Source organism: Cariama cristata, unplaced genomic scaffold, assembly GCF_000690535.1.
Source record: "Cariama cristata isolate BGI_N322 unplaced genomic scaffold, ASM69053v1 scaffold11070, whole genome shotgun sequence".
Taxonomy (NCBI): Eukaryota; Metazoa; Chordata; class Aves; order Cariamiformes; family Cariamidae; genus Cariama; species Cariama cristata.
The window spans coordinates 89,931-104,488 of NW_009593041.1; the positions used below are offsets into that span (position 1 = coordinate 89,931).

The 14,558-nt window shown below is 35.8% G+C and overlaps 1 protein-coding gene across 1 annotated transcript in view; it reads left to right on the forward strand.

The window, feature by feature from the left end:
- LOC104168247 (zinc finger protein 385D-like) overlaps nt 1–14,558 on the forward strand; it is a 130,883-nt gene that overhangs the window by 36,665 nt on the left and 79,660 nt on the right. The window contains 1 exon segment of the mRNA XM_009708777.1: nt 2,618–2,728. Within this exon segment, the coding sequence (XP_009707079.1) occupies nt 2,618–2,728 (111 nt within the window).

A 14,558-nucleotide genomic window follows, 5' to 3' on the forward strand; every position in this document is an offset into this window, starting at 1 on the left:
AATGAAATCTCCAGGAAAAAATAAGAATGTCAAATACCACTCCAGCATTCTGCCCCAACTTTATTAGACTCTGGGGCTAAGTTTTGAAGTTTAATTCTGCTTTGCAGTATCAAATAGCAATTGGCAGAGAAGGGATTCTTACTTTGAAGCAGCTTTTCTTAATCAACATGGAGGCTATCCAAAACACTTCTTCATTTAGAGCCACAAAGACAAATAGTCCAGTTCGCAATAAGGCCATGTAGCTGGATATCTAGAAGTCTGCATCTTTAGAAAGAGAAAGGGAAGCGTGCAGATGGATTTCTGTATCAGTAAACAAGAGAAAATCTGTGGAGTGATTAGGAAAGAAACTCCATGTTTTTCCATGAGACCAAAATAAAATTAAGTACAAAATAGACCGAATATTCCACATATTCATGATTTTTCTCAATTCTGAAAAATTATTGTCTCATTCTCAATATGTGAGCATCAGTTCCCCTAGAATTCCAACCCCATTTGGAACTAGAATCCTTACTGAGAAAATGGGTAAATCCAACTCAAAAAATTAGTTATTCCATCTTATGAACCATGGTGATACCTTTCACATAAACTTTAGAGAGCTTCTTTATTGGCTTTCTTAACTTAATGGCATTTGTGAGATAATGTGAGTTTAACATGTTAACACTGAAGGCTAAACTAATAGTATCTCACAACTGTGATTAATGTGAAGGCAGTTACACTGGATCAAAGAATGCATCGTTTCTTGTTACCATGTGATAACTTATTGGTATATCTCAGCTTGAGGTTTCCCTAAGTATTTTAGACCTGCAGTGGCAAAAAGAACAGTGCCTGAATTTTTTTAGCTCCAAAGTTCAGCAGTAGTGAAACAGCGTCCATTAAGGCCAGGTCATGCTTTAGTGTTGAAAAATGCAGGAGACAGGTCCACTTGTTCTGCTGACATGAGAAGTCGCCTCTTGGATACCGGAGCAGTTGAAAAAAGAAAAGCTGTTACTGTCTATTTACTTTCTTGTGTGGTGGTGTTCTTTCCGGTCTATACAATAGTATTTTTGGACCGTGGGCTTTTTCAAGATCATGTAACTGAGTAAAATGAGTGCCTCTAGCACATGGTTTGCTCACTGCAGAAAGTCTTACACAGCGTGCTGTAGCATTTCAGAGCTTGATATACTCTGACCTTCGCCAACAGTATTTTGGTGTTATGTTAGAGTGGCATCCCTAGTTTCTAGGTGGGATTGGTGTTCTTTTATGCTGGTGGTTGCACAAATGTATGAGGTATTTAATTTTCACATCAAATTGAAGACAATGTTCAAACTGAGCATTTCTTCCAAACCTTTCTATAAAGCTCTGTCATTTTCCTTGTTCCTTTTTTTTTACCAGTCTAAATTTGTTTTCAACAGAAATTAGTTTAATGACCTATTTCATATCTGACACTGAACAGCTGTCAGGTGATGCAAAATTTCTGTAGTGATCTGTTCTGGATTCACTGCAGTAGAGGCCATGTCTGTCTACTATTACAGCTTCCATGAATAATTGATTACTCTAAGGAAAAGCTCTGATTCCTTATTTATCAAATAACCCCTTACTAACAGAGTAGAAAAAATTAATCATGGGAACATAAGCAGAGAAGTTGGGGTTTTTCTCAAGATGCATACAAATTATGCTGTGTGAATACTGATTATCATCAGTTACACAATTGTATTTGCGTCATCAAAATCTGTGAATTTTTAACAATAGAATTTAAAGATAAAAACTCTCAGCAGCTTTACCAAGTTGCTGTAAAGCTTTTTAGTAGATTCTAAAAATAGCTGTCAAATGCTTCTTGTGAAAAAGAAATATTAATAATTTTGACCAATGATTTTGGAGAAGTTGATTTCAATCTTCCACATGAAAAAGTCTCTTGAGTAGCTTTTGTGAAATTCTCTGCCAAAATCATACATTTTTTTAATGGGATCCTGACTTACATACACTGCCAGATCAGCGTTCAGAATAATGCTTTTCATGAAAGTTGAACTTTGTCCTTGAAGTAGGGTTTATTCAAAATAGTTTCTTGTAAATGACTGTGAAAATAATCTTTGGAGGATTTAGATTTTTCGTAAGTTGTGTTGAAATTGGTTTATGGCAAAGATTAATTTATTGGTTCCTGGGAAATTGTTACTTTTTTCATAATACTGACCTATTGTGTGTTATTCTGGAATTATTTGTGTATAATATTCCTTCACATTTCCATTGATCTTTTTCTTAGTAATTTTATTTAAAATATTTTTGTTTCATTTAATGATCTAGTTTTTCTATGATATAAAAAACATATTGTTTTTTTGATAGGTAAACTTGTTCAGCATTTGCAGCTTTTAGCTTTCTTCAGTAAAGGGAGATTGGTACATACAGAATTAAACTGAGGATATGTATTTCAAGATAGCTAATGACGCTTTTCTTTGTTCCTTTCTGTATTACCTCTTTGTAAAACTGCATGAAGAAGAAATATTCATTTTCAAAGAAAAAAATAGTTTTCTGTAGTATGGGATATGATATGGCATGATGCAGAATCTGTTTTGAGACTATAAATTACATAGCATACGGTGGAACAGCAAAAGCTTTTATTTTTCTTTTTCTTCTGTCTTTACAGATGGACCCAATTCAAAAAGCTGTAATAAACCATACATTTGGGGTTCCTCTTCCTCATCGAAGAAAGCAAATCATAGCATGCAACATTTGCCAACTGAGATTTAATTCTGATGTAAGTCGATCATTTTGTATCAGATTAGAAATATGTACTTATCTTCTACGATGTGCCATGATTTGCATAAGTTGAACCTAAATGAAACGTTGTGATTTCAGTTTGTGGCTCAACAGATGAAGAGGCTGTAGGATGCTTCAAATAAACACAATTATTTGGTAGTGTTTATACACCCGGTCAGATTTTCCCTGCGGATCTATTTCTGCAAGCTCATCAACTTCAGTTGTGCTGCACAGAGTGTAAATAGGAAAATGAACTGATCCATTACTGCTAATAAGGCTGAAATATTTGCTGGGTCCTGATTCTTCTACTAGTCCTGATTATGTTTTGCTTCCTTTTCAGCCTGTAAATGTTAGAAGTTATTCAGATATACTTAAGAGTCTTTGTGGACCTACCTTCCGTTTTCTACCCTTACAACAATATCTCTGTCTAGCCAGAATTGTATTTTAATATTCCTGGCTTGCCAGTACAAGCTTTTTAGAAAAACAAACAAACAAACAACAACAAAACAAAATAGGTGATTTTTTTGTCAATTGGTTCCTACCTTATGTCCTGTCACTCCTCTAGCAATGAAGCAGAGCAAGCTGAACTGGAAAATGGTCTCTAATGTACAGAGGAAACTCATCCCCCATAATTACCCAGGGAAGCTGTGCTGTGGTGCTCCTTGCCAAGGAATACTTTTTCTGTCACAGAAAACCCTCTTAAAATTTAAATCCTTTATTTCCTTCTCCAGGATCATTGTGCGTGCAGACAAAACCTGACATAGGACAATATCTATTTTTCTGCTCTTCTAGTCTCTCCAAGAAGTTTCTTGGCATGGCCATTGGTGATGGAAACTTATCTTCCCCTACCAAATATCTTTCATTTACTACATGTTTTACAAATTTAAATACGGAAGTTACTTCTGTCAGAATAAAAATGTTTGAATTTAGAGTGAGGTCTAACCCAAAAACATCCACGAGGTTCCTTCCTCACGCTAGTCATATGAAGAAGTCAAATAATTCTTGTGTGCTGCTGCTTCTTTGTAGGCAGCTATTTAGGTACAGTTTGTACCCATTTTTAGTTTATCAATTATTTATCAAAGCTATGAACTTGTGAAAAGCTTAAATTCAACTTTGAAGCCTTCTTTTAAGGATTGGCCACCTAAGGATGAAAATAATGCAGCTCTCTTAATTCCCCTCAGCTTTTTATTCCTTAGAAATGATATTAACAAGATCTCAGTCACAATTTCCAGACCTGTCAGCATCAGGTACTTACTTGCACTGATGACTTCAGGTTTTCTAGTTCATGTACTGAGTGGACATCTTCCTATTATAACATTGACATCATTCTCAAACAGTGGTGCAAGGAAGGGTAATACATTCTCTGGAGCTGTCATGACCCTCACAGATAAAAATAGAAGACTCAAATTAGGCTTTTCCATTTAGAAGCCAGGTGCTAGAATTAGGACTGTTGTTACTGAACCATTCATGGGGAGGGGACAACGGAGACTTCTGGGCCACAGTGGATCCCACTGACTGAGCAGCCCAGGTCATCACTCATAATTTTCAACTTTGTCTTAGGAAAAAGCATGTCACCCTGAATCATAGATAGTATATAGCTGCAAGAGACATCAAACACTTTGGTGTTACATACCAAAGTGGAACATCTCCTTTCAAAGAGGGCATACCATTTGTTAGTCTGCCAAAAGATCCAGAGAAAAGAGAGGATGAACACATCATTAAAATGACTTAGTCATTAGCAGATGCACAACTCGGATTGATACATGGAGTGGAAAATTTTCCAGCTGACAGGAGCTAGACATTTTCCTGAAAACAATGTTAGAAATAAGAATTCTTCTACATGGAAGCAAACAAGATGTAAGTGGACACTAATACTTCTTACTCAGAGGACTGGTATGCTTCCATACTGTTTCTTTTCTGCTACTCTTAGAAAGGATTCCGAAGAAGAGAGGGTGAAGAAGCAGTGGCCGTTTTCAGAATCATCTGCAGTGTCCAAAAAACTGATTTCAGAAGAAATGTATTTATTTAAACTGGTCACAACAAACTCTTGGAAGAAAAGCTGTTAAGCAGATATTTACTTGTCACTTCATACCTTCAAGTGATAGAGACTTCAACTCCAATTTGCCAACGCTGTTCAGTAGAAGGTTGTTTTAATGCTCCCGTCTCTCAAAGTAGTTCAACATCATTAACTTTATGGAATGGGGAGACCTTCTTCCTAAGTATCTTTCATTTTCTACTTTTAATATTCACCTAATTTTTAAAGCAACCCCAGTGTTGCTTATTGATGGAGACATTACAGTCCAAAAGCTGTATGTTCATTAACCTGGGACAATATCATTCCCCCCTTACAGAAAGGATTTGTGAATATCTTTCTGATGGTCTCTTCTCATTCCAGTGCATATAGTTATTACTGCTGAAAATCACAAAGTGCTCTGCTGAGAGTTTTCAAGAAATAATAAATAGTCAGAGTTCCTCTACAGTTTAGAAATGCTTTTCTGCAATGTGAGGGGAATAGGCAGAGATAAGTTTCCTTCATTGCTTGGGTAATTCTGAATGTCCACCAGTTTTTGAAGCAAAAATATGCTAAACTAAAGACTTAATGTTGAGAATTAAAGGAAAGATTGCTTTGAAGAAAAAGAGCTGTTAGCTGTCATTTTGTGATAACTCTGCCATATGAATGGCAAGCACACAGATTGTAATTTTTTCTCTTATTACTGTGAAAAAGTTTTCATTTACTGAATATTCCTACCTTTCATTTCCATCGTATTTTGTTGAACATAATTTAAAACCATAACAACAATAAATAGCTTTTCTGTTCAGAAACCTAGGGCTTTGTGGCTGTTCTACCAATATGTCTTTATTTTTAGATGCTGGAGATAGGATTTATCAGAAAGTAATGAATAGAAATTCCTTTTACCTACTACACGACAGTATTATGAAAATGTTTACAATAAAACTGGTCTGTGAGATTTTTCATTTTTGCAGAGAATACAGATTTTTCTCCCCTTTGATACAGATTTCTTTCAGAGCAGAAGAGCTTTTTTTCTGGTTACATGGTATCAAAATTACATTTCAAAGAAAAATGAGAAAAGGCAGTACAATAGTCTAAAATCGTTTAGCTTCTTTCTAAAGGAGTTATCTATAAATCTTCATGACAGCTGTGTGTTCAGTATTTCTTTTTAAAATAAATCTTCTCATACAAGGGAAGGGAGGAATGAGCAAGTAACCAAAGCCTCTCCATGCTGAGAAAAAACATTAGAACAGCAGAGGTAGGTTCTGTGGAGTTTGTTTCAAGCAGTGAATTTTGTTGGTGGTGGTGGGTTTTTTTGTATTGAGAGAAATCTATATGTAACATTTACATTCACATTGTGCATCCAATACAGGGAAAACATTTAAATATGTGCTTAACTGCAAGTGTGTCTGTTGCTGTTTAGATTTTGGCAGCTGCTGAGAGGTAATTGCACCAGTTCAGAACTGTTAAATGTGTGATGTAGTAAACATTAAACATCTGCTAAAAGCACCTGTAAAATGAAGTCCAGCTGACTTCAGTAGGACAACTCATGTGCCTACAGGTAGTTGTAGGAGTAAATTCTCTGCTAACATGAGCTATCACTATGAAAAACCCCCAAAAAGAAACCCCAAACAACCCCATGTCTCGGGAAACAAAAGCTTACTGAATGTTCCTTATTTTTTGATCACCTGTCTTGACTATTTGATCTTCCTTTGCCCACATTTCTAATTTCATCATTTGATCAAGGTAGTGACAGTGTCTGTCAACAAGGTCAATTCTTGCAAAGGGATTCTCTCTTTCTCTTCTTTTAATGCAGATGGCTGAGTGATAATCCAGCTTGCCTGTAGAGAAAGGTTGGGCAGTGTTTTTACATACTCACAGGACTTGAATTCCGTTATGATACACTGTAAAAATATTTCCAAATAAGTTAGCCAGAAATTATTGGTTGACTTAAATAGCGACAGTAGTAATATCCTCCTGAAAATCATGAGCTGAATGCTCATAATGGAGTCCTTGTTTGCTCGGTTTTTGCCTTATTTTTCTCCATGTCTATAAACCAAAGGTACCACTGAATCAATACATAGTTCAACTGTATGAACTTGTCAGGATTCAAAAAGTGCTATTCCAGTGAAAGAATAGTGAAGGATTTTTTTTGGAGGATAAGGATACAATATAGCTCCACAGTATTTTGCTATGGTTCTAACTATCATGGAGAAAGAAGCAGGACCAGAGAACTTATATCCTATTTACGTTATGCTTGGTATCTAGAACGAATGTTCTAGATTTGTAATTTGTATCAATTTGTAAGCACCTATGGGATAATAAGGTGATAAGAAACAGCTAACATCAATTTGTCAAGAACAAATCATGTCAAACCAATCTAATTTTCTCCTTTGACAGGGTAATTGGTCTAATGGATAATAGGGAATAAATCGATGTGATATATTTTGGCTTTAATAAGGGTTGATACAGTCCTATGTGACAGACTTGTAAGTGGGGGAATATGGTCCAGGTGAAATCGTTAAAAGTTGGTTGCACAACACATTGAAAAACTGTACTAAGAGTAGTTGCTGATGGTTTCCTGTCAAAACAAAAGATCACTACAAGTCAGAATCTGCAGGAGTCTGTTCCGTGCTTGCTGCTACTCTAAATTTTCATTAGCAATATGCTTGACAGAATAGAGAGTACATATACCATGTTTGCAAGTGACACTTAGATGGAGGGTGGCAGGCACTTGATGGAAGGTGGCAAGTTCAGGATTGCAGTCCAAAATTAGCTTCACCAGCTGGAGAAAATAGTCTGGAATTCCGACAAGTGCAGTAAATTAAAGCAAAAACTATTGTGCTTAGACTGGAAAAATTAAATAAACAAGTAGTAAAATGAGAAATGTTTGGCTTAATGGGCGAAAAGGAATTATAGTGAATCTCAATCCAAATATACATTAACAATTGCTAATGGGGGAAAGAAAAAAAAGAAAAATGAAAACACCCAACTCATCCTATGATAATTTTTTTTCCCCAGGAGTGTTACATTTATCAATAGACAGGTAACTATTCCACAGTATTTGAAACTGGCAATGCCTCAAGTGAAGAATTATTTATAGCAATGGTCATCACACTTTAACAAAAGCATAATTAGTTGCAGAATTCAGAAGGCATCCACTGGTATGACAAGATGTGAAAAAACTTCACTTGGCTCGTGAAAGTAGAAAGAACTGAATAGATGAACAGTGGAAAAGACAAGGAAAATACAGTAGGGTTTCAGTTTATGAAAGGGAGTTAATAAGAGAACAGTGACCAATTGATCTTTGTATTCCTTGGTTTTGATAGAAGAATAAATTTGTTTAATTCTTCAGCTTAATTTGATTCAAGAATATTTTTGTTGGAATATTCGGTGAAACAATTCTTGCTATAATGGTAGTAAAGTTCTGGAAGGAAACTTTACCCAGTTGTGGGTTCCCTGTTGGCAGAGGGTCTTAACACATTAGACACCTGTTTCTAAGGATGGACAGGAAACGCTGAGTGTAGTCCCAGAGCTGAGAGAAAGATTGTATGACCTCCTGCTTGACTAACTTAAAACCTGTTTCTGTAGTTTGGAACAGATAATAGAGATTTCATTTTTTGTCCATACCAAGTGATAGTCACACCTGGCCTGCGGCCTCTGTTTGCACAGAGAGAAACTTTCAATCGTCAGTCCATTAAAAACCAGGAAAGTCTGATACAGCTAACTACTTGAAGTTATTTAGCATTTCACCCTTCTGATTTCAAATCTGTTATTTTTCAACTTTCAGAGATATGCTTAAATGGTATTTGAAGCAATGTGTACTATTTGCCTCAGTCACTGTTCTGTGTGTGTCTGTAACCACATGTTCTTATTCTTTGCATGTTTTGTTGTGCCGCCAATTACAGGCTAGATTTAGATTTCCAATTAACCTTTAGATTTAGAACCCTGCTTTGGTATAAAACCAACAATTACTGTTTGAATTGTAATGCAAAGCTTTCTTATTCAAAGTCAGTTGTTGCAGGTATTGCTAGCCATCAAGCACATTTACCTATTATCTCAGGGCAATTTTACTTCTGGTCTTTCCAAACCAATGCATCTACATTCTGTGAAGTCACCAGCCTGATTATTTAAGGAGATTCTCTTGTACAAACATTTACAGATGCTCAGCGTCCCCTTAAAGTCAGTGTTACTCTATGAGGGTATAGTATTAATTGCAGCACTTGTACCTCACCAAGAATAAAACTTCATCCAGAATTAACTTATATATAAAAATTATTTTTATAACTATATTTTATATAGTTATATAAATCTATATATATATGTGCTACTTCTTTCTAACAATTCGCTATCTTTTCTGTACTATGGAGTTCAGTGTCAGGAGAAACAAATGCTGATTTCAATTGTGGAATTGCACATGCCATTCATTTGAGATCAGAATGTGAGTCAGAATGGAAATACACTCATAGGTTGATGCTTTTCCAGAGATAGCGGTTTATAGTATTCACTGGAAAAAGTAGCAAGTAATCACAGAACATGATTAGTGCAGAGATTTCCATGGCTTATCTGGCATTTGTATAAACACATTATGGAAACCCTAAAGAATTGCGAACAAAATAATTCAAGATAAGTGATTTTTTTGGCATTCCAAAAGTCTAATCAAATAGCACAGAATATTTTGCACTTACATTGCATACCTGACAAAGTTGAAAACAACAAAGCATTTTTATTTCCCAGTTGGATATACAGTGGAGTCTGTTTTAATAGACCTAGCCTGCATATTTTAGAAGCATTACCTCCTCTTTCCTAGATCACAGTTTTAAAGGCTGCAATATGAATTGCAGTCAGGTCCTGTGCAGATCTGGTCTTTCCCATACTAGAGAAGTCAAACTTTTTTTTTTTGAGTGTTTGTTGTGTTTTGAAAGAAAATAATCTTCATTTTTTATTTCAATTCTGTCTCCTGTTAGATGTTGTTTCATTCTGAGATGGTTGTGAGTAACCTTTTTTTCATGTAGGAAATAAGTAACTTAATTTATAAATTCTAAATCCAGAATACTCTGTTGAACAATAGTCATGAATTCTCACATAACCTGTAGTTTCTTAAAGCATTTCTAACATGCTTAATAGAAAGTATAAATAATTTCCTTTTGTTGTATAAAGTATTTTTTCCATAATTTTCACCTTCTATACCGTGCTTTTATGCACCTATACAACCTGCAAGCAGAACTGATTCATATCTGCCACAGCACCTTGTTGTTTAGCTTCAGAGTACTTTTGGAGGTGTTGAACTGAGCCCCCTGAGTGAAAGCCTAAGGATGTGGATACTTCCTTGCCTCTTAAGCATTGCCTACAGACTAAATATTTTGGATAATCCTCAATAACTGCTGTAAGTGGTCTTTTGGTGGTCTGCAAACTATGGAGCTCTCTACACGAACTTTTCACTAATCCATGCACCTATCTCCTCCCTTGTGGTGAAAGTAATCTATTATGTCTAGAAAATCTGTACTGTTGCAGAACATGGACCAGCCCAGAGGTATCAGACTCACAGAGGCATTGCCTGAGGACAAGAAGGCAGTAGGAAAGAAGGAAAGTTTTAAGTTATTGAACTTTAAGAAAGCATGCTCTTAATGTCAGCTGGTTACTCGGTCTATTGCTGGTGGGGAGAGATGGAGTGCCTTGGTGTCCACTGTATTCATACTACAAGCCTTACACTTTCCTCTCAAAATTCACTCTCCAGCCACATTCAACAGTGGTAGTTGAAGAGAGATTGTCTAAATCAAGCACTGGAACAGGCTGCCAGGAAAGTGGTTGAGTCACCATCCCTGGAGGTATTTAAAAGATGTGTGGACGTGGCACTTGGAGACATGGTTTAGTGGTGGAGTTGATAGTGTTAGGTTAATGGTTGGACTCGATGATCTTAAGGGTCTTTTCCAACCTAAATGATTCTATTCTATAAATCCAGGAGAAAGCAAAGTCTGATGCTTCCAGCTACAAGGTCCCTGCACAAGCAGAGGTTATGGAGAAATGTCCAATATCTATGTCAACTGAACATCAGGGTCAGTATAGGACCATGATCCTGGAGAGGTTAAAACATTCAGCTGATCAGCAACTGTTGCTGTATTAGGACTTAGAGATTATTTAAAACTTAGGCTTTTTTTATTCAACTTTGTCAGCTCTTGCTTCCTACCTTTGCTCATCCTACCAGGTCATTTCATTTTCAAAGCACTCACTTTTTTTGATAAAACAAGTCAGTTGTGCAGAAGGTTTGATGTCTCTTGAAATTTATTTGAGTTTACTAGAAACGATCTGTGAATAGGCAATGGCGCTTTCTAATAGTCCCATTTACAATTTGCAAAAGATTAATGACCAGTATTCTGATTGTGGAATACGGAGACAGATTGGTTTAAAAGGTTTCTACTTCTGGCACCAAAGTGAATGGTTGGAGCATTTGCCCTTTTGGGACCACCTTTTAACTTCTGCTTGGGCGTAGATGATCTCAGAACTGCAAAGAGCAGAAGGAGAGAAAGGCAGAGATGAGAGTAGTTAATATGAAAGAAAGAATGAAATAAAAGCACCCTCCCTCCTGTGTTTGAACACATCTGTGCTTGTTACTGTCAGAAATTTTCCTTCTTAGAAATTATTAAATTAAAATATAAGAATGTACCAGAAAACACGATATTGGGGGCGGGAAGAAAACCTAAGTGGTCTGATAGGCCCTAGATTTCCAAATTCTGTTTTCAGTGTCAGGAGATTGCTTAATGTGGATTATCTGTCACTCACTAAGATGACTTTCAGGCAAATTACATCTGTATTTCCAGTTGTTTTAATGAATTGGGTCCTGTGGCTACATTCTTTGGGTTACAGTAGTGTCAGAAAGATTTCGTGCCTGGAGGAGGGTGAAAGAACATGAGAATGAAATTTGAATGCTAAAGTTGGGCAGGTAGTCGCTAACTGGAGTTTCTTTGAAACATTTGGCTGGAATTGTGGGAATGAAGACAACGCTTAGTATTTTTGAACTGTATATTGAAAAATACCATTTTATACATGAGGGTATTGGTATAGACAGGGAAAAATATAGACAGCGTAAAAGGTACAGACAGTATAAAAGTGGAGGAGGAAAGAAGTCTTTCTTCCAATTCTCTCATGTTCCATTCATGGAAAAGACTGCCCATTTCATCTGCAAGGAGACAAACCTCTACTTCCTCACTTCTTGCCATACGCTTATTTTATTTGAGGCGTTTTTTTCCTGTGAGCTTCCTTAGTCAAAGTGGGAAGAAAATCAGTTAACTCTGATAAACAATTGAAATTTATGAACTGTGATGGGGTCTCTTTACAGAAACCACTTTCCATAAGCAAGTCATCACCTAAAAGGAAAGATAAATTGTAAACTCTTTGCTGTGCAATCTTCATCTAGCTTTGTTTGTAACTTCTTCCTCATAATTTAAAAAAATAAGAATTTATACAGTAGAGAATCTGAGATTTTGGACTATTAATAATAGGTGCAGATAACACTTTGTACTATAAGAATGGCAAAATATTGTCTGCTTTCAATCACCAATCAGTGATTCCTTCTGGCTCACTTTCTTAGGCACTGGTAAGGACATAAAGAAGAACTGGGAGTTGAGGAACAGGCAGGGCTGTATGTCAAAGTCCGGTCCACAGAAAGAGCACACAGTGAAGAAAATGTGCAGTTTTGTGTGTTGTTGAAAGATCTCTATCACAATGAGTTAAATGATGCAAATTGTATTTTTTCTCAAAAAAAACCCAAACTAATTTCTTCTAAAAAATGCATTAAATGTAAAGTCACTCTTTCACTTGACTTTGGTTGATTATACTCTATTCCAACAGTCATAAAATCTTTTCAAATCTTACACTAAGTCTGGATACTTTTTTTTTTCCTCTTTATGGTCAGTAAAATTGCACTCCCTGGGGTACCTGTGATATATTCTTCTTTGCTGTATCTGTGCAGCCACCTCTTGTAGCTAATGCAATATTTTTTTTGGTGAGAATTACTATTAGACATAACTGGCCCTGATGTAAACAAATTCCACTTCAGAACCTCCAGGCCTGACTTTTTCAGCTCCTTGGTTCTTTTATCACTGCTCTCATGTCTTTTGCGGTCTCTGGAGAGATTGCTATTCTGTGTACTTTCTCACATCACAGCTAACAGCTGGGAGTCTGATCCTCTGAAGGACAGGAAGTGCAACCCAATATCTGTTTTTAAAAGCTTTATATTGGGATAAAAAAGCATATATTTGAACTATATCTTTGAGGCTGTATTGCCCCCACTCATGTGCATTTTTTTTTAATCTCAATTGAAATTGAAGTCTTTAAAGGCTTACAATGGTCAAAGGGGACTGACTTCTTTTCAGGAAAGAATCCAGTATGGCACTTACACCTAACTCCCCCATGGCCTTTAAAAGCTTGATTGTGAATTCAAAACATGTATTCAAAATCAGGCAATGCTCTACTGGTAGACCTTACAAGTACTTTCATATATATAATTGTTTGATGAGTTTCATCTCAAACTGTGATTTTAAAAATACAAGAGTTTATTCTATTTGGGGTTTATATAGGTCTCATTGCATCATGGTGGAATAACTGTAGATACAGATGCATGGTAAATGTAGTGAATTCATTTATGTTAGCTCTTTTTAGATGAGCATAAATGTTTCTTTTTATTCTTTAGAAAGGAGATTTTAGAAGGTAGTCTCTGAACAGGTTTTATCCTTTCCCAGCATAGCCCATTTTCTCTGCATCAGTGGACTTGTCATGATAATCAACTTTTTTGTCCCAACCATCAATCACTCCTGATTACAGCTGGGGAGAAGTTATGTTCTGTTGATCAGCCCATCAGTGCACATAATGTTACACCTGGAGACAAGTGAAAATCATCCCTCGATGGGAGAATCACTTGCCTTCAAGCCTTTTGTCTGAAGTATTTTAATTTACATTTAGAGTCTCGTTGCAATTGTGAGTGCTTACTTTGATTTTATTATTTCTTTGAGAAAAATAATAAGTTCAGTTGATCTTTCCCTTCATGATTAGAAGAAGAATGATTTTCTATTTCAAATAACATCTTATATTGTAACTTTTTCACTTCATTGTACAAATATTGAGATAATTATCGCTATATAAATTAAAAATTAAATGGTTACGTAGTACTTCACTAGGAGAAACTTAGTATTTGCTAGACTAGGATTTTTGCAAAGGCTGTTTTGGTGGCTTTTAATCAGATACTTGGCTAGGGCATTATTTATCTTTAGTGTTCAATTTATATGAAGTGGCTGTGTAGCAAAATTCATAGCAATGAAATCATTAAAAATTAAAGGCGTCTTTCTTTAAGGGAAATATGACTTACATTGTTATCATTACTGAACAACACACTTCTGAAAATAGGGGCATTCTATGTATCTAAAGCCAAGCATTTTTCCATCCTTGTTTTCAGTTGTCACAGGAATGATGATACTTCAGCTTGAGTAAACACTTTATATTTTGCTAATAACTTAAGTATGACTTTTAATTAGCTGTGAGAATAAGCAGATGTATTTTAATTGTACCATTCTTTTGCCTCCCACAGTCACTTTTTTATTTTAGATATCTTTTTAAATTATCATTGTCACAAGTTTATTCTTTCACAATATCAAAAACCCACGAAATAGAAGATGACTGTAAACCTGGTACTTCAAGGGCTACAGGATGAAGTGTAAATGAAGAAGAAAGTAGAATGTGAGAGTATGGGGTAATAAAGATTTGATTAGCAATCATGTTTTTACATAAAAGGTTTAATTAGCAGTAGCTCATTTCCCTATTCCTG